Genomic DNA, 21,351 nt, shown 5'->3' on the forward strand with positions numbered 1-21,351 from the left:
AATGGGTTTATTTGAAATTTCTGTAAATTAAACCATATTCCTGTAACTAAAAAAAGACTGGCTCCCCATTACAAAGAATATCACCCTAGAACAGTGATGACTGAACACACAGATGTGTACCAGGGAGAAGGGAACAGTTCTATTATTATATTAAGATAGTTCTTGTTTCTGGTAGTCCTGAAAAATTAACCTTTTTATCCTCTTCTTACCTGCTTCGTTGGTTCTGATCACTCGTGATGGTGCACTTGGGTCTCCGGTCCCAATTTTGTTGGTTGCTACAACTCTGAACTCATACTCCACCCAAGGGTTCAGTTCAACAGCCATAGCAGACTCCATGTCACCACTTATCACATCTGGAACTGCAGGCAGTAAAGAAATGTGTAGGTCACTCAGAAATCTGAAGCTCACATGCAGTGTCTCAATGGCAAGTGGACTTTGTGATACAATACGGCCATTAGGAATGACAGACATCAAGGATCTAATATGTCAGAAATCACAGCTAGGTTTTTGGCACTGTGGTACTCCTGAAAAGACACAGATTGAAGGATATAGGGGAGAGCTTTCTGCTTTTTCACAGATGCAAGATGACAGGTGTCTTTGTGTTGTCCTTTCAGAGCTGCTGCTAAGTAATGTGAAAGGAATGAAAAAAGAAAAAGAAAATCAGTGCTTTTAATTTATCATTGTTCTCTTAAGAGTGTCTGTTCCTGCAGTTGCTGGTGGTTATTATTGTGATGAGAAGGAGTTTTGAACAGTCTACTTGTGCTCTTTGAAAGTTTTTCTCACCTGTTTTTACGGTCTGCCAGCCAAGAGAAAATGGACTGCGTGCTTGCAGGTTGTAGAGGGAGATAGGGCTGTGATTGTCTGCCCCAGGACTCCAGGAGAGTGTTGCTGTGATGTCTGTAATTTCCTCCACTATTACAACCCCTGGGGGACCAGGAGGACCTAGAAATAAAGTGGAATAATCAAACAGACCACACCATCATCAGGGATGAGCAGCAATAATACAGGAGACGCGTTCTGTAGGGACCCGGTGGAGTTCAATATCCATGAAATACAAGGGTTAAAATGCACACTACTACATCACGGAGATACCTCATTTCCATGATTTCTGCTGGTAAATTGTGATTGTTTCTACTATTTAAATGCTGCATGGGTAAGTATCAATTAACTTGTCAGAGTGACAGCGGAAGAACTAGAAATAGAAACAGATTTAAAAAAAGAAATCCTCTGTTATAATTGTTCTGAACCTAAAATTAAAGGAAAAAAAGAGCAACTTTAAGAAGTATCCAGGCTAGATGAGACTTGTCAGCAGGAAAGACAAACAGTGATCAAAAGGAAGCACAGATGCATGTGCTTCTTGAAGAACAATAATATTACTAATAACTGAACCAAGAATGCAGCATTCATTCTTTTTCTCAAATTCACTCATTCAGGGAAACCGCCTGGATTACTATCCTGCTGGAAGTCCATTAACTGTATGATTGAAAGCTATTAAAAACAAAACCCAAACCCAAATATTTTGAAGGCTGATAATTACTATGGTTCCATAAAAAACAAACAAAAACCCCACAACTTCTCACTTGAGAAATGAAAGGATTATTTATTCCACTTAGCTGCACCAAATGAGAATAGGCTAATCACCGTTTGTACAGGCCATGCGCCTGATCCAATAAGTGAGGTCTCTGGTAGTAAACATGACTGCAAAGAAAAATGTGGCTGTAACGTCCCACTCCCACACCCAATTTTCTTCTTTAATCTTTCCTGCTATTGATATTACTGGTGTTTGAAAACATTGTCCATTTGCACTTGCCAAACTAAATTGGAGGCAAGGTTCTCCTGTTTCAGGATCCTCTTCCACAGTTGCTGTAAGCAGATGTTTAGGGGAAAATGTGCATCTCTGTCAGGGGTAAATGCAGAATGAACATCTCTTTTGTGGTTTCTTATACTAAAAGCTTATATAAGTCCTGAAGAACAGGACTTAATACTTCTGTAAAATATTAATATTATTAATAGCTATAATTATTTATGACAAATCTGGATTTTCTTGGCATCCAAGACCCTTCTGATTCTTTTCCATCCTCCTGTTGTTGAAGGCTGAAGTTTTGCTTCTGCTCGTCCACAGGTGGAAGACTGTGAAATTGGAAATGCACTACTGGACACTTTCTTCCAAAATGAAACTGCAGGAAGGGTGATGATGGAAACAACTTTATTAATAAAAAGCAGTTGCTGCTACACTTTTGCAGGAGCCCAATGCTGTTTGCATGTATCATGAGCCGTAGTGGAGCAGGTCCTTTGGATACCTCCATTCCCATGAGCTGTGGTGAGTGGTGCGGTCCCACTTGCTAAACTGTCAGAGCTCAGCATTTGCAGACCAGGGTGGCAAACACTCGGGTCTGGTGCCTGCCTTTGAAGTGGAAGTTGTAGCCAGGATTTCTGCATTACTGAGCTCAGCCTTATTATATTTTAGTGCTATTTCATGCAATCAAATATTTTGCTGGCCAGAATCCTTAGTCCATGAGTAGAAACAAATTTATCTGAATATCAAAGGCTAAAAAAAGCCATTAACTGAAATACTTTTAGTTGCTGGGATTTTTTGTCATTTGCAGCTGCAAACAGCTTTATATTTCCTCTGATATGCCTTCAACAAAAGCATGTTTACATGAACTATGACAACAGTATGATCAGAGTTTTGTAATAGTTGGGCTCAAAAGCTTCAGAGTGAAAGAGATTGAATCCCTTAAATGAGAAAGCAATTTACACTAGTCACTTGCCTCTGTTTGCTTGGCAGTGATCTACAAGCAACTAACTGACATTAAAATGTTGGAAATATATGGCGTTTAGAAATAATAGCAACAAAAAAAGACAAATTAGTGTTTCAAATTCAAGCGATTCAATTCAGTAAAGTTTGGTATTATGGATGTATGACGGAAGTCCTCTTCACAGGAGCCTATGGTACAGCTCTGGGCTATAGGAAGGACAAGGTTTTCCACTTCCTTGGGTGGTGAGCAGCTTCAGTGCTGGGAGTCCCTCCTCTTCCCTTGCTCTGTCTGCTCAGCAGGCTTGACTTCGCTGTTGTCAGCGCCTTTCATCAAGTCACAAACAGTGCTGGGATAAGATGGTGCCCCCCCTTGGACACCTGTGACTCTTGGCCTTCTGGAGTCCCATCTTCATTTGCAGTTGAAAGGTCTTCCTTTTCTTCCTGGGAGAAAACATGGCAGAAGGATGTGTCCTCTGCACTCCTGCCTTTCTGCCAAGTGTTTGCTGTTCTTTGATGGGAAGCACCAGGTCAGGCTTTCGTCTCAGAATAGCAAGTCCTGGGGCTAATTTAATAATAGGGTGATCTTCAATCTCCATCATCTATTGTTTCAGGCTATCTGTTGATGTAGGAAAATATTAGTGAAATTTTTATTTGTAGCCATGAGGGAAAGTTTAAAGGAAAGCTGGGATCTTGATACAATCGTATGCTTTTACTGGGTTGGAGCCCTAGGCCCAGAATTATATCATGGTCCCAAGCACAAACAAAATTAAAGGGAAATATTTTAGTACTTTTCCTCTATGACAATATTTCTCCCGTGCACACCAAATGTTGTTAAAGAGTTTCTAGCCACTATATTATAGGCAAAAGAACAAGTGTCTTGCTTATATAAGAATATGTAAAATATATTTATGCAGATGTCTCCTGCTAAATTCTCAATATATTTTGTTGTCGGAGTTCTCTCGTGTTTTTTAAACCTTTTAAATGCATTCCTAGTCATGACAATGTGTCATTATGCTTTCTGAGATGTGTGCTCTTACACAGTCTGCAGGATGACTGCTAAAAAGCATTTCCATTTCCAACAGCAGGCATTCTTGAAAGCGGATTAATAAAGGACAAAAGCCTCAGTGATGACAAATGTATGACAGTTAGCCAGGACCTGAGTGCTATGCAGATGTCACTCATTTTTGTAGAAATCTCATTAAATTTTATGCTTGGATGGAATCATTCATGGTGTCAGCTGGATGTCTAATGCAGAGAAGCTTTTCTCCCAAGGGCTGTGTTATTGTTCAGGATCTCTAAAACAATTTTTAAGTTGAGAATAGCCAATTGAGGAAAAAATGCACGGTCTGCTCAAATGCTTCTCTGGAAACTATACAGAAAATGACTGGTCATAAATGCACTACAGTGCAGTCGACCTTCATAGAGAAGACATTTGGGGCTGCGATAGGCTCTTATGTGGCTCTAGGAGCACTGGAAACCCAGCGTCAAGGATATTAGTCAGTTATCTTCTTTCAGAGCAATTCCATAGATTGATACTTCATTTCAGGACATGCATGACTGCATTTTGGCAAACTTGTTTTATGTGTCTTTTTATTGTTGGAATGATCATCCTGAGAGGTCCTTTAGATTACTTGCCATGGTACAATGTTAATGTGAGAGTTCTTGAAAGACTATTACCAATAATAGCTGTAGCCATTCAGTGAGGCAGTGCCCTTTCCCTGTACCCCAGAATGCGTGCTGATTTACTCCACTGCAGCCTGATCAGGATAATTCTTACTTTTACCAAACAACTAAGAAACCTGATATGTAGCGGTTCATGAACACAGATTTCTTGACCTGAAAATTTTGCTTTCTGAACAACACGGTGTACTGGCTTGTCATCAAGAATATGAGAGGTCAAGAAAAAGAGGAAAAGAGGGAGGCAGTAACTATATCATGATGGAAAAGGTGCTTGAGAAAACAGGAGCTTGACTGTTTCTTGTAGTGTAAGTCCCTTTTGCTGTGCCCACCTACGGCCGATGAAGTGTTTGCACGTGGTGGGGCACAAGAGGATGGAGAGATTTCGACATATAGTGAACGCAATAGCTACCATAGCTTTAGTGGATACATCCCTATCCCCATTCCCTCCACATGTCGTGTACCCAAGTGGTTTCTATAAGGTAGTTACATAAGGGCCCTGGGCAGATGGAAAAGTTATACCCCAACCAGCAGCAGGACAGATAAGGAGGTTAGACTCAGAGTTGGAAGGTAAGAAAGAGAAGACATTGATGTTCCAGCCTGAATAATCTTAACTCGTTTCAGGGATGAGGGTCAGGAGAAATCCCTGGTGTCCCGCCTGAGAAGGCCTTTGGTGGTACATATGTAATTTTGTGCTCCTTTGTCCTGTTGACTTCTCTGCTTTGTACAAACCTAAAAATAGGGGATTTGGGCAAGACAACCTTGAGAGCTGCTGAGCATTGTGAGCTTGGGTGCCAGGCTACAGTCCAGAACCTCTGAGCTGGATTTTTGTGTAGTGGTAGTTGTGACAACACAAAATGTATGGACAGTGCAGGGAACATGAAATGAAAATTCACCTTAGGAGGAAAAGCACCAGTAACTTATGAATTGCATTGTGAATGCCATAACTAGCAGAATAGAATAAGAAACTGAGTTTTAGACATGCCTCTTTCATAGTGGGCATGGTAGTGTTGGGTTGACGGTTGGACCCGATGATCTTAGAGGTCTTTTCCAACCTTAATGATTCTATGATTCTATGATTCTACTGACTACCTTTACCCCTTAGTAGGGCATCACTTGTCAGCTGTCCAAATTCTGGTCCACGCTGCCTCCTTCACTCTCTGCAATCACATTGTGGGCACCAGCACTCCCAGAACTGCATGGGTCTCTTTCAGGCACTGAGTTCATGAACATCACCACATCTGATTTGTATTTTTGTACTTGTTTCTAGGCACTTTTTTGACTGAAGTTATACATATGAGTTAAGTTGACATTTGTAAGAAAGTTTCTTAGGCAGAACAAAGGGTCTTTTTTAAACTCTTAAAAAAAACCTTTTTAAAGATATGAATTTCTTTCCCTTTCACACCACTGAAGATATTTTAACAAAGGTCCTGTTACAAGATCAGATTACTGGAAGTGTTTTGGTCTGGAATCTGTGGGTTAGAAGGCTGATGCTCCATCTACAGTAATATACTATCTTCTAATATTGTAAATGTTTCAGCTACATTGATATACCGAAAAGGGCCAAAGCACAGATCTGAACTCTAGCACTGATCTTATGCGCTATTATGTTGTCAGCCAGTCCCTATCATAATTTCAACCCTGTGCAATTATGACTTTCCTATCCAATGCCTTGGCACAATTAATGGATTACCACGGGCAAGGGCAGATCCCAACAGGCAGTTTGTTGTGTCCATCCTGTTTTGAGAGGGGAGAGGGACCAGGAATGTAGCTGTGTGGATGGCAACTGTGCTGTACCCATTGGCCTCAGGGAGCAGTTTACTATTATGGACATATTCTGTGAGTCCAATTAATGGGGTCTGTGCTTAGGGCATCTTCCTGGCCTTTGCTACAGCTCAAATGTAATTTCAAGGACCAGCAAGAATCTGCTGACCTTGTTTACGTTCCATTTAATAATGTTGTGTCTGATGGCCTTTAAACCCAAGTGCTTGTCTTTAAATTTTATTGGCAATATCACAACTGAAAGAAGCAGTGTGGTCAACCGGCAGTTCCTGCATTATATTTGCTCCAGGTCAGTGGAGTTCAGAGGGAACATTACTTCTCCAAAAATATACTGTAAGAGTGGATTTCTTGCTTAGATTGGTAGTTTTGCCAGTCTACAAGATGAATAGCTTTAACCTCTTTTTTATTTTTAGACCACAAAATGTGTATTCTTAAGCCACAGTTTGTAGTCACAAAGGCTTTCATCCCTTCACACTACAGGATTGCTCTCTGCTCCATTTCAAGATCTTACAGCTTCCAGGTAGCTGTTTGATCTTAAAGCTCATTTTACTTACAGTAGGCATGCACAGTGCATTTGGTTAGCTTTCAGTGCACAGTCTTACAATACATGTTATACATTGTAGAAGAAAGCTGATTTTCATCTTATTTTTAAGGAATCTTCCTGCCATGAATGTTGCACTAATATTTGTATAGTTCAAAGGATTTTAATTAGTTTTGTATATGCTAATAAGTTTCCAAAGGTGTACAGCATTGACACAGAGAATTAGGAAGACTGGACATTATTTTTTTCTTCCTTTAGAAAAGCACAATGTCCATTGACATCCATAACAACAGAAAACACATTTTGAGTAGAAGGGTGAAAAGGATATTAAAAATAAACAACAGTGAACAAACTATTATTAAAACACCCAGAAAATATCTGGCATCTAAATCTACTAAAATCCTTAAGTGTAGACCAATGAGATAGTACTGGAAACAAATTAACTGTATTAACGCTTAGAGAGCACAGGTCTATTTGTAACAGAACTGAGACCAATAAATTATTGCCCTTTGAGTCTCTCCTAAAACAGATTTTATAATATATATGTAATATATAAAATATTTTTATATAAATATATAAAAAATTAAAACTATTAGATGTGCTGAAACAATCTTTTACGTGATCATTGATGAATACAAGGAAACACGCAGAAATATTTTCTCTGCATTTTATTTATTTGACCTCTTTTTGTTACAGAAGATGGCACTTTTTGTTAGTTAGCACCTCAAATTAGAAAAATGAGCAAACTTGCCTGGCTACTGCATTACTGTAGTTCCCTTCCAATGGTCTTTTTCTTTGCTGAGCTCTCCCAAACTTAATTACCTCGTCGTGTCAATCTTTGCTACAGGTTACAGTTTACACTGTTTACATTGCAGGAAGTCAAACATTGAATAGATCATTTTGGGAGTAGTACCCTTTGCTCCTTTGCAAAACCAGAGATCAGGCTGCACGATATCTAGAACAAGGAAGTGGAGCAATCTGAAAGAAAGTTTGGTGATTTGGAGATGCGCTGGCTGCTCCGTACTGTTGTAAGGCAGTGTGTAATGCAGCATCCAGCATCTGTCTGAGTAGTTTGCAATCAATGCTACTTACTCTTTTGGGTATAACTTATTGTAAACCAGCTTTGCAAGAGTAATTTGCAAATAGGACTTAAGTGACGGAATTTATGTGACAACTTAAAGTTACTGAACCCAGTAATTTATTATGATAAAAAGCTTTCATTTATTAAGTAAATATTAAAATACTGGAGACTTGGTACCATTGATTAGGCACTGAAGCTTTCACAGATGTAAGAAAATCCTTTAACTTCACAACCTTGTATTCCTAACTCAGTCATGATGATCCTACAAAGAAATGTGATGCAAGAAAGGGATAACTGTGAAAAATAACCTACAGTCACAGATAGTGACACCTGTTTGTGGTGTCACTATCATGCCTAACAATATAGAGGTTTATGTGGGAAAAATCACTCACTCAGTTCTAAATGTCTGATGGACTGTCCCCATCCACATCAGATAATAGTATCATGGTAAATTTTGCAGTGATCCTCTAATTTGCAAGAAACTCCCTGGTGTTCTTGGAAACTGCTGCTGCACCAGGAATATCACTCACCTTGGTGCAGGCAAAAGGGATCTCTACTCTTAACAGACTATAGGGAGCCTTGTGCTGATCTTTGTGAAAGCATGTTAGACTTCTGTGTGACATCCCCGACTCCCACTGTTTTGCTTTGCTGAACTATACAGATGCTTTTCTAAGCCAACCCTCCAAACTTGCAGGAGAAAGAGCAAGGAATATACTGGTTTTGGTAGGGGATTTTTTACTCAAGCTTTTCTTTATTGCAGCCTATGGCAAAGCGATGCTTCAAATGAGTTCATTAGAAACTGTGTTTCAAGAGCAAAGGGATACTTTTTGCCAAAAGTGAATGTAAGAAGTAGCCTTCTGCTCTTAGCTATGGGTTCTGCTGGTGTTCTTCAAAACCTCCCTGCCTCAGTAACAGATTTTGTACTGATGAATTAAATAAACACAAAGTGAAAAACACTGTTGACCTTTTTTAATGTAGTTGATTGGACCAACGTAATGTAATAAAGGTTAGCCCTTTCACGGTGTCAACCTTTTTAATGACAGAAGTATTTGGTGTTTTAAATGTCTCTACAGTGAAACACGGTGGAAGTACAGGATCATGAAGATATCCTTTGTAATGAAAATATAAATGCACAGATTGCTTCAAATTTCTACAGCATAATAGGGAAATAAGAATATAATAAGCCCTTTTTGGAAGACAGGCTTTAAAAACCAAATTCACTTACCAAGCAGGCCTTGTCTTGAGGAAACCTGACACACTGCTGGCTACAAGATCACCTGAGACATCTGTGAGATGCAAGTCTCCTGACTGGTACTTGGGTGTTTGGTAACCATGTTTGTGATCATATCATTAGTGTCAGAACATGACATGCATATTTATCCTGTATTAGAGCCTTCTGCTTTGGTAATCACTTCTTTGTGGAAAATCAGTAGACAGCTCGACTACTGATGTGCCAATGATAGATGGAAAACCAGCCAAGCCGAAACATTCTGCTATTCTGCTTCTCTGCTACTACTTAATATTCAGTGAAAGTTGAAGATCTGGGTGGATAAATAAAGGCTGGTAGCCAGACAAAGCACGTGACATAGGAAAACTATTCTTGGACTGATGTGAAGAACAGGATTGACATTCATAAAAATCATAAATCACTTTTGCTTCTTAAGTGGCTGATGACTTTATATGCTGGGGCAAACATTCGTTGACTGTGTAGTAAATATCTATATTCTCCAGTGAACATCCTTGTTTGCATGGCAAACAGCTATTCTGCACATATTTTCCTTGGGAGAGCAAACAACACAAGGCATAAATGAAGGAAATCAGGCAATAACTTAGGTGTCATTGGAATGTAAGTCCATAGCTGTGATTTTTGTTGTATTCATTCACTCCACTAAAATTATTTCTTTGACCATCACATACATAATTCCTGTTATGGGATTCTTCTGAAGTAGCACATTTGTGCAGGCCTGTGTCCTGGTTTTGGCTGGGATAAAGTTAAATTTCTTCCTAGTGCTGTGTTTTGGATTTAGTATGAGAAGAATGTTGATACACAGTGATGTTTTCAGTTGCTGCTAAGTACCCTGCTAGTCAAGGACAGCTCCTATGCCCTACCAAGCACAGGCGGGAGGGACCATAGCCAGGACAGCTCTCCCAGCTGGCCAATGGGGTATTCCATACCATGTGATGTCATGTTCAGTATATGAATGGTAGGCATGTTCCAGGAAGTAGCAATTGCTACTTGGTTATTGGTCAGCATGGGTGGTGAGCAATTGCATTGTGCATCACTCATTTTGTATATTTTATCATTATCATAATTATTATTATTATTATTATTAATTTATTTTTTCCCTTTTCTGTTCTATTAAACTGTCTTTATATCAACCCATGAGTTTTTCTCACTCTTAGCATTCTGATTTTCTCTGCGTCCCACTGGGGGTGGGAGGGGGGTGAGCGAGTGGCTGTGTGGTATTTGGCTGCCTGCCAGGTTAAACCATGACAGCCTGGTGCCAGAATAGTTACTACCCTATGTGAAAAGCTGTTTTCTCTTCTGGATGTCCTTGAGCTGTATCAACCTGCCCTATATGCCTTCTTCTGCTGCCACCATCTTCCAGAAAATCTTGCAGCGGTATTTAAGGCTTTATCACTATCTGCCTCATTGCCCTGCTGCAGGGCAAACCTGGTGCAGAGGGTGCATGCCTGTTATTTAGCTTTTCCCTTTCCCAATACACACTTCAATGTATTGGCTTAAGCTGTTGACAATGGTTCCCCTCAGGACTATGTTCATTTTCTGGGCAGTAGTCAACTCAATGAAAGAAGCAAGTATTTGTGTTGTTGGATGTGCCCTAAATTGTGCCCTACACAGTCAGGCTTTCATTTGTTTGACTTCTGTGTTTGTCCTGGTTTCGGCTGGGATAGGGTTTAATTTCTTCCTAGTGCTGTGTTTTGGATTTAGTATGAGGAGAATGTTGATAACACACTGATGTTTTCAGTTGTTGCTAAGTGCCCTCCTAGTCCAAGGACAGCTCCCATGCCTACTGACTGAGCTAGGTAACAAGGTGGGAGGGAACATAATCAGGACAGCCAGCCCAGCTGGCCAACAGGGTATTCCATACCATGTGACGTCATGCTCAGTATATGAATGGAAGGCGTCATCCAGGAAGTAGCAATCGCTACTTGATTATCGGTCAGTGCAGATGGTGAGCAATTGCATTGTGCATCACTCATTTTGTATATTCTATCATTATTATTATTATTTTCTCTTTTCTGTTCTATTAAACTGTCTTTATCTCAGCCCATGAGTTTTTCTCACTCTCACCCTTCTGATTCTCTCCCCATCCCACCGGGGAGGGGGAGTGAGCGAGCGGCTGTGTGGAGTTTGGCTGCCTGCCAAGTTAAACCACGACAGTGTTCCTGGCTACTCTGCCTCAGAAAGGGGTTTGAACACATCTTGATCCCACCTAATCTACTGTCTGCACGTATGGCATGGTCTTGAGGAGAGGCAAGTATGATTTTGAGGCTGGGTCTGAGGCAGCTAAAAAGAAATATCCTACCTCGTAGGTGAGCGCTGCAGTTACTGAACTAAGCTGCACATGGTTGGCATTGCCTTTTCTGCCTTAAATCAATCCTGGCCTTTGAGCTGAATCCTCTCTCTCATCCTCCCCATACTCAGAGAGAAAAGGACCTCTCTGGGGACTGCCACAGAGTTAAAGTGTCTACAGTGGATGGTGGATCTTAGATGGATAAATAAAAGATCATGACTTATTTCTTCAGGTACCTAACCATAAGGACAACTTGTGATGATGAATTGCAGAGAATTTTGTAGAACCTTATTTTGGAAAGGAAATGCTTTTGCAAGTTAGGTAGTAGCCTACCTGAATATAAACAAATTATGTCAGGTACATCAGGACAACAGTCCTCTGAAGGTCACTGTTGACTAGCATGAGACTACTGAAATAATTCTCATTCATAATTCATTCCAAGACTAAAATGCAAGACACTTAAGTTGGAAAGCTAATGTACTGCCTGACAGGTCCAGCTGCCAGCAGAACATCTCTTCCTAATGAAATCCGCATTATTAATATCATTAGAAAAATTAAACAGAAAGGGAAAAATTAATAACTTGGGCTGGAAAAACAGCATTTCAATACACATAATTTAATCACATTTTCAAAGCACTTAGAAAAGTATTTAAGTTTTTTTTTGAGTAGTTGGTGCTGATGGAATTTGAATCTTGGTTTTGTCCAAACATGGTCTACAATATCTTTTCATATATAGTTTTGAAGTGTTCCTGGAAGAGGTTCACTAGATAACAATCATTATGGAAATAACATTAGACAGGTATTTCACTGCAACTTACATAAAATCAAGAACTGTGAAGTAGTGAACTTGAAAATGGTTTGAAAATGGTTTTAAAAAAATCTATAAACCATTGTAGAAAGTTGCAGAACAGAATCTTGCTGCTGTGTTAATTTCTTTTGTTGTTCAGACACACACATATACGTATATAGTCAATTCACAAATCTTCTTACACCATTAATTACCTCCTTGTAAGTAATTAGACTCAAAAGAATTGAGATTTATTTGGCACTATTAATTCTCTGTTCTTCAGATTGTCTTTCATTGGTGACATTTTTGAAATTTAACTTCTACTGTATAATGCAGGGCAAAGAAGAACAAGGGTTAAAATAATGACACAATTAGTTCCCTGGGCTATATTCAAGGGATCTTCCAATAGAGCAACTAGCAAGTATGGTTTCAAAAAAGATAAATATTGTTTCGGGATGCTCCATGCCTTCTCCACAATAAATGATACTGACATATTGCAATTGCCTGAAAATGCAGCGGTGAATGTCTGTTGAAGATCAGCATGTTAGTTATGAGCAGTAGGAGTCTGCAAAGAGTTTGTTTCTCTTTCCTTCATCTGAAGAGGCTGCAGCAAGGTATAGTTGTCTTCCAAGTCCCTTGTAATAAAGTTCTAGAAAACTGTCCTTTGACTTAAAAATAATTCACCAGTTGAATACACAATTCAGTATAAATTTAGGCAGTTTGCTAATAGCAATAATTCTGTTATTCATGAATATCTAAAGGAGGGAGAATTAGATTATTTTAATACAATTTATTCTGTATGTCCAATTTATGCCCTGTAGAAATAGTGTAAACAGAATGATTTTTGAGTAAAAATTACAATGATATATTAAAAATACCAGATGAATCTTACAATATAACTAATGATTGAAATGCTGTTGTATGCTGGTACAATATTATCAGCATTCAAGACTTGCGTTTTCTGCAGAGGCAAAGGGAGAGAGAGTAAGGTCAAGACAAGGATGTGCTGGAACTTTGCTCATATCAGTACTTCTAAGAATTCATAATAAAGCTTCTGCTGTACCAGTTTGACCATGGGCTGTAACATTTAAAACACAAGGATGTTCTGTAATATGAGTAAAATTAAATTATTTAACTGAGAAACTATACTGGAAATAAAGAGTAATATAGCTTTGGATTTCAGACTTTACTGCATAGTGGCAATGGGTTTTCTTCATAGATGATGACTTCCTCTGTCAGGTGGAATTCTTCAGAGTTTACTGAAATATTTATTGAAATATCTGCTGCTGCAGGTCTCTTCTCCTAAGCAATGTCCGGTATCTCCAAAAGCTAAACCTAAAAAAGTTTGAAAGGTGCTGCAATCTGGGATCATCAGACAGTGTCAGATTGCAGACCACTGAGTGCACTCTATAAACTGAGATAGGTGGAGAAAAAAGAATTAGAGATACTGAAATGAAAATTAAATGCCTGTAACAGTATAGGGAGAGATAAATTAGATTCTCCTAAATATTTTGGATTTTTGAAATGCTGAGGTCTATAGAAGAGTAATCATTAACAACTTTGTACTGAATGTGCTTTAAACATTTTCTGCAATACAAAAAATAAACCATCCTACATTTTTTGGTGAAAGCAATACTGACACTGTAGGATGTTATTGCCCTCATTTGCGTAAGTTTTACATATATCTCAAGGAAATTAACTACTTCAGCAAACCAAACATATCCTATAATTTCATGAAAACTGAATTTTACATCAGGACAAAAGCAGTCACACAGTATAAAGCATTTTGTGAAAGCGATGCAAACATTTCTTACTGTAACTTATAATTATCCAATCATAGAAACAAGAAAAGGAGAACATTGTAAGCAAAGTATATTTGAATTTAAATCCCATTATAAAGCAGTAATAGTTTTCATTTCATCAGCAAGGTGGCATGGGAATGAGACACCCACATACATACATTCTGATACTGCTTACAATACCCTTTTTTTTCATCTCGAACCTCTTCCTCAGAGAAGCATTTATTTTCTACATCAAATTCAATAAACTCATTTACATAACTGCTATTCTTAAAAAAATAATTTTGTAGCCGGTCTGCAGTATCCTAGATAGTAGTAAGCTAAGAGATTTTTTGTCACTTAGTAAGTTCAATGGCATTGAAGTTGAGATTGCCTTGCCTATCCATAGAGCCTCCAGCTCCTGTCTGAGAGAGAGGTAAAGGTAACACATAAGGTCTTGCGTAACCCACAAGAATGACTCAGATTTCATAAGGCAGCTAAAATGGCATTATACGTGTTGAGGCAACTGAATACCACCATCCCAATAGTGCCATAGCTCATAGAAATGATGGTCCTCAAAGTGACTTTATGGAAATATTTAACAGCTACTTTCATCAAAATCTGAATAGCCCTGCAGTCAGCCAGAAACATTCTTTACCATTTAAAACATATATTTGTCCTAAAAGTGATGGATATGAACATATCAAATCTAAAGAAGTGGTGGAATGTGGTAGAATAAGTATTTTTGAAAGATTATAATCTCTAAATAGCTTTGATTTTTTTTTTATCTGGAGTTTTTCAAATACTAATAAAATATCTACCTTGATTTATTCCTTCAAAAATTGTATAATCCACAGTGAGGCTACCCAGCTGTGCTACCTAGCAGGGATCCATCTATTTTGACATAGCAGCACCCACTGGTTGCCAGAAAGTGGACTGTAAGTCCTCACCTCCCATCAGCCGCTGAACACGCATGTGCGTGCACACATAGAGAAGTAGTGTAGAATGCAGAAATACTCTGCTTAATGGAATGCACATGTAGTGCTAATGCCCTGCTGTAAGCTAATTGGTGTCGTGATAGAATCTGGGATCCTGCAGGACAATGATTCTGTGTTCCTGTGCATGATCAGGAACATTGAATGACAGGTAAAGCAACTCAACAGGTTACAGGACTGGGCCTAAAAATGCAGTAAAAATTTGGTGGTCACAATTCCATGCGAGAAAAACAAATTCCTGTCATATTAGGGGGCTTTTGGTTCATTGTTCATAGCTATTATTTTACAAAATGCGGCATGGTCCCTCCTCATAGGAAGGAAATGAATATTCCTAAACCATCACACCTGAGAGAATGGCTTGGCCATAAGATAAAATTAAAGCATCATATAAAAAAGCACAGAACCCATCATACCTGCCTTAGACAGGTCTGTCTACCTTTTAACTAATCTGGAATACCTTTTGGGCTATTACCTCTCTTAAGACTGAACGCCCATTAACCAACTGTCTTCATTGCCATGTCTGCAGATCAGTTTATCGTGAAACTGCTTTCAAAGACAAGTAGGTTAATCACAAATATTTTCAATAGTATAAAATCTGAAGAATAATGCATAGCACAGCTGTCCCTAAAGCCCACACATTTAAATTCCCTGGTACAATAATTTCTGGTGATTGTGTTTTCAGGTGGCACCATGAGCGTACTCACCCCTAACAAGCAGCTCTGTCTCATCTGACACGGTGTCTGCTGCGGTCTGAACCCTGCAGCCATATCTCCCGGCGTGCATCAGCAGGATGTTCCTGATCATTAAATCTGCAGAGGACGCTTGCTGAAACAGGGAGGAAGTGCCAGTTTAAAATTCAGTAAATCTGTGTTCAAAGTAGTTCACGAGGGTGTTTTGTACAGTGTGAGAAACTCATGATTGCAGCTTTCATCTTACAACATTTATGTGCCCTAATACCCTCTTTTGAGGATTACCAGAACACTGCATTTATACAATTATTAATAGGGATTAAAGAAGAGGATTTCAGGTTTTTAATAACTTTGGCTTTGCTTAAAGCACACTGTGCATATTTGCCTGCTCAAAGAAAATGATTCCAAACTAGCACAAAGAAATTCATTAGGGAGATGAACGGAAATATTTTGGATGCAATCCTTGGTATTAAAAAAGTCCTCTTAGAAATTAAAGGCTCTTTCTTCTTCTTCCTCTTCCTCTTCTATACAGTGCAGTGACATTTGGAGTATGTGTCTCTATCATAATGAAATTAAGATAACTTAAAAGATAATGTTGATTGATTTTTATTGACATAGGGGAAATTAATACTAAATATAATTGAGGAAATATGAACAGATTCTCATTTTTACTGTTGAAAACTGTATATATTTAAATCTGAAACATGCAATCCCTGGATGTGTGCACACAGAGAACGAGTTCAAATTTTTATTTTTTAATATTCTAGCCAACAGTAATTACAATGTCCCAAAATTATGAGCAGAAAAGAGAAAATTTGAAAGTAGAACAGCCTTTTGGAGGATAAATGGCTTTTGCTAAGAATCTCTGTATTATTTCATAAATTCAAGCGATAATATTAGATTTTGCATGTACAAAATCATTCTTGTATCTAAAACTTACTGGAGTCAATAAATGTTGCTCCATCAGATTTAGTGAGCCCAAGTCTATAGATACTATTGTTTTAATATAGTCACTACTCAGGGAAAGAACAGATAAGTGCGAACAAAAGTCACCCTGACCACATGGTGTAGCAATTGCAGTTTACTTTCTCAATTCTATGTCCTAAAAATGCTTGCAACTTTTGATTTAATGTAAGCACCAACAATTTTAGCAAATTACTGTAAGTATTTTTGTTCATTTCAGAGCATTTTTTTCCTCTTAAGAGTCAAATGGAAATAATTTTAACATAACCCAAGATTGACAAAAGGTCCTGCAAATATCTCTAAACATCCTTATCATTGCTATTTTGTACTATATGTGAACCTAACGTTAAGTTTTTTCAATATTAATGTGGAGTTTGTATAACATTGTATTATAGGTTACATATAATTAATAATTTGGATATAATTTTGTGATATATAATATATAATTATTACACTTATACAATCTATAATATATAATACATCATTTTAATAATTACACAAGCAATAATCTAGAATTTCTAATATATAATAATATAACATATTGTTTTATTATATAAACCACTATTATATTATTCTACTATTCACTGTTATATTAAGTTTATATAATCTATTTATATCTATTTATTTATATCTATTTATTTATATCTAAGTTTATATAATACTATATCTATATAAAATATATCATGTATAAATTTGATACAATAATATAATATGAGATAATGTAATGTAATATATATAAAATACAATATGCTATATAACATATTATATATTTATTATATTAAATTATGTTTTCCATATACCATGTATTGTATATTATATACTACATATTATTAATAATTGATTGTTATATAGTTAATATAATAGAATAGAATAGAATATATATTACTGTATATTATATATTATATACAAGTGTTTATATGCACTTCCTCAGTGTTTCACCTTAAGAAATATTTATTGGGTATAGGCATTTCCTGTCTCAGATTTTATTTACTTTGTTAACCAAGCAAAGATTGACAGTCTTTCCTTGAATGACATGTTTCCTGAGTCATAATATTCCTGTGCAGTGCTTCTAATTTGAGTTGTTTTGATCCTGAATGACTAGAATTGTACCCTGCATTCAAAATAAAGTCTTACTAGGGGTGTACATGTTGCTACTTCTCTAGCTGGGCTGGAAATATGTCACTGACTCCACCTAGATTCATATTTGCCTGTTTTTTTGGCACATGCTTATTCTGTGCTCAGGTAGTTGCACTCAGATCTTTATCCTTCTCAATCATTTGCAAGTTATGAGCTCCCGCTTTATAACCAGTAGTCCATATGTGCATGACCTTGTGCTTTGAAGTATTTCTTGTCTGTTCCCATGTGTTATTTTCATCATCTGCTGTATTGGTAATATGTCCAAATTTGTACCATACAATTGCCATTTATCTTTTATGCCAAGGTCATTAAAGACAAGATGAAATAGGATTGGTTCCAAGATCCAATCTTCTATAATTTAGTTTTTTCATTCTAGGCAGAAGAATTCCTTTTCAGCACATCTTGGCACACCTTCTTCAGCCAATCTTCTCTTTATTTGCATTTTTGGAACAGAACTTGTCATAATATTCTATGTGGCACCAAGGCAAAATCTTTACCAAAGCATATTCACATGCAAAGACGAAAAAGAGAGGTGGGACATCAAGGTTGCCACTGTGACCAAAGTGAATGTGGGCAGGATCTATAGCTTAATAACCCTGTAGATCTATGAGTGTGAATATAATGGTAGTGTTTTGTCTTCTGAAGTGACCTTGTTAATGATGTTGCTGGAGGGAAGATACTCAGACCAGTTAGGCCATAATGCAATTCCTATATCCTTGCTCTGGCATATCAGAAATCACAGCAACAGAAAAGAATATCTGAGCACTCTGCAGCTCTAAATGCAAAAGAAGAGCTCACACTCCTACCAGGAGTCAACTTCAGGATACAAATTTTTTAAGTTGTCTAGGACAGCAGCATTTATTAGCCATTGAAACATGGGTTGCTCAAGATGATTAGTGATTCTGGTACAAAGCCTTAACTGTTAGAAGGATAAAACCAGAATCAGTCCACATTTGTCCTCTCTTGAGGGTAATTTACATTTAATGTGTGTTTTGTTGTTAAGTGGAAGGAAAAACATGATGAATAGCAACTGTCTGGTTTCATTGCTCAGGAGCTGTTAAAGATCTTGGCTGTCACTATAACTTCCAGAGGGTTCATGACTGTGTGAATCCTAATATTCTTATCAGGAAAAATATATGTATTTCATCTGCACACCTGTGTAACTGGGCAGACAAGCAGCAATTGAAAGAATCATTGCTCTAAGAGGAGAGCTGTGCAGTACAATAGATCCCCATGAAACACTTACATTTATTACAGCATAACAGGATGTGCAGCCAGCATTGATCAGGATGTGTAAGTGGAAAGAAATTAAACTCCTGTGTTTAATACAGATGGATATGCTCAGACATTAGATTGTTGATCATGGGAAATAATGAGACATTTTTGCTTCCATTTAGATAAGTAGGAGCTATGTTTGACCAGGACCTCTAAAAAATACCGTATTATTTGCTGTTCAGTGGTATTTATAAAGTGGTCTGTATGAATTTTACAGGCTCTTCCAAGTCTTGGAAGACAGATTATTTTGTTGATCAGTTTATTCTGTAATAGAATCATAGAATCATAGAATCATTAACGTTGGAAAAGACCTCTAAGATCACCGAGTCCAACCATCAACCCAACACCACCATGCCCTCTACACCATGTCCCTAAGTGCCTCATCTACACGTCTTTTAAATACCTCCAGGGATGGTGACTCCACCACTACCCTGGGCAGCCTGTTCCAAGGCCTGACCACTCTTTCAGTAAAGAAATTTCTCCTAATGTCCAATCTAAACCTCCCTTGGCGCAACTTGAGGCCATTTCCTCTTGTCCCATCGCTTGTTACTTGGCAGAAGAGACCAACACCCACCTCGCTACAACCTCCTTTCAGGTAGTTGTAGAGCACCATGAGGTCTCCCCTCAGCCTCCTCTTCTCCAGGCTAAACGACCCCACTTCCCTCAGCCGCTCCTCATAGGGCTTGTTCTCCAGACCCTTCACCAGCTTCGTTGCCCTTCTCTGGACATGCTCCAACACCTCCATGTCTTTCTTATAGTGAGGGGCCCAAAACTGAACACAGTATTTGAGGTGCGGCCTCACCAGTGCCGAGTACAGCATGAACACTTTATTGAGTATAAGCATTTCCTGTCTCAGATTTTATTTACTTTGTTAACCAAGCAAAGATCACGATCAGGATCACTTCCCTACTCGTCCTGGCCACACTATTTCTGATACAGGCCAGGATGCCATTGGCCTTCTTGGCCACCTGGGCACACTGCCAGCTGTCAACCAGCACCCCCAGGTCCTTTTCCTCTGGGCAGCTTTCCAGCCACTCTTCCCCAAGCCTGTAGCGTTGCCTGGGGTTGTTGTGGCTGAAGTGCAGGACCCAGCACTTGGCCTTGTTGAACCTCATACAGTTGGCCTCAGCCCATCGATCCAGCCTGTCCAGGTCCCTCTGCAGAGCCTTCCTACCCTCGAGCAGATCAATGCTCCCGCCCAACTTGGTGTCATCTGCAAACTTACTGAGGGAGCACTCAATCCCCTCATCCAGATCATTGATAAAGATATTGAACAGGACTGGCCCCAAAACTGAGCCCTGGGGAACACTGCTCGTGACCAGTCGCCAACTGGATTTAACTCCGTTCACCACAACTCTCTGGGCTCAGCCGTCCAGCCAGTTTTTTACGCAGCGAAGAGTACACCTGCCTAAGCCGTAAGCTGCCAGCTTCTCTAGGAGAATGCTGTGGGAGACAGTGTCAAAGGCTTTACTGAAGTCCAGGTAGACCACATCCACAGCCTTTCCCTCACCTACTAGGTGGGTCACCTGGTCATAGAAGGAGATCAGGTTGGTCAAGCAGGACCTGCCTTCCATGAACCTGTGCTGGCTGGGCCTGATCCCCTGGTTGTCCCGGACATGGCTCGTGAGCGCCCTCAAAACGAACCGCTCCATAGTCTTCCCTAGCACTGAGGTCAGGCTGACCAGCCTGTAGTTCCCCAGATCCTCCTTCCGGCCCTTCTTGTAGATGGGCGTCACATTGGCAAGCCTCCAGTTGTCCGGGACCTCCCCTGTTAACCAGGACTGCTGGTAAATGATGGAGAGTGGCTCGGCAAGCTCCTCCGCTAGCTCCCTCAGTACCCTCGGGTGGATGCCATCCGGGCCCATAGACTTGTGAGCGTCCAGGTGGCGTAGCAGGTCGTTAACTGCTTCCTCCTGGATTATGGGGGGTTTATCCTGCTCACCGTCCCTGTCTTCCAGCTCAGGGGGCTGCGTACCCTGAGGATAACTGGTCTGACTATTAAAGACTGAGGCAAAGAAGGCATTAAGTACCTCAGCCTTTTCCTCATCCTTGGTGGCAATGTTCCTCTCCGCATCCAATAAAGGATGGAGATTCTCCTTGGTTCTCTTTTTGTCATTAATATATTTGTAAAAACATTTTTTGTTGTCTCTCACGACAGCAGCCAGGTTGAGTTCTAGGCGGGCTTTTGCCTTTCTAATTTCCTCTCTGCACGACCTAACGAGATCCCTGTACTCTTCTTGAGTTGCCTGCCCCTTCTTCCAAAAGTGTTAAACTCTCATTTTTTTCCTGAGTCCCAGCAAGAGCTCCCTGTTCAGCCAGGCCGGTCGTCTTCCCCGCCCATTCTTCTTATGG

The 21,351-nt window shown here is 39.1% G+C and overlaps 1 protein-coding gene across 1 annotated transcript in view; it reads right to left on the reverse strand.

Moving 5' to 3' along the window:
- The window catches only part of CNTN5 (contactin 5), a 742,128-nt gene that overhangs the window by 39,544 nt on the left and 681,233 nt on the right, over positions 1 to 21,351 (reverse strand). The window contains exons 16-18 of the mRNA XM_075140101.1: positions 15,640 to 15,760; positions 784 to 942; positions 210 to 359 (exon numbers count right to left, since the gene is read on the reverse strand). Of these exons, the coding sequence (XP_074996202.1) occupies positions 210 to 359; positions 784 to 942; positions 15,640 to 15,760 (430 nt within the window). The remainder of the gene's footprint in view (positions 1 to 209; positions 360 to 783; positions 943 to 15,639; positions 15,761 to 21,351) is intronic.

The sequence above is a fragment of the Calonectris borealis genome, chromosome 1 (assembly GCF_964195595.1).
Source record: "Calonectris borealis chromosome 1, bCalBor7.hap1.2, whole genome shotgun sequence".
In the NCBI taxonomy this organism is placed as follows: domain Eukaryota; kingdom Metazoa; phylum Chordata; class Aves; order Procellariiformes; family Procellariidae; genus Calonectris; species Calonectris borealis.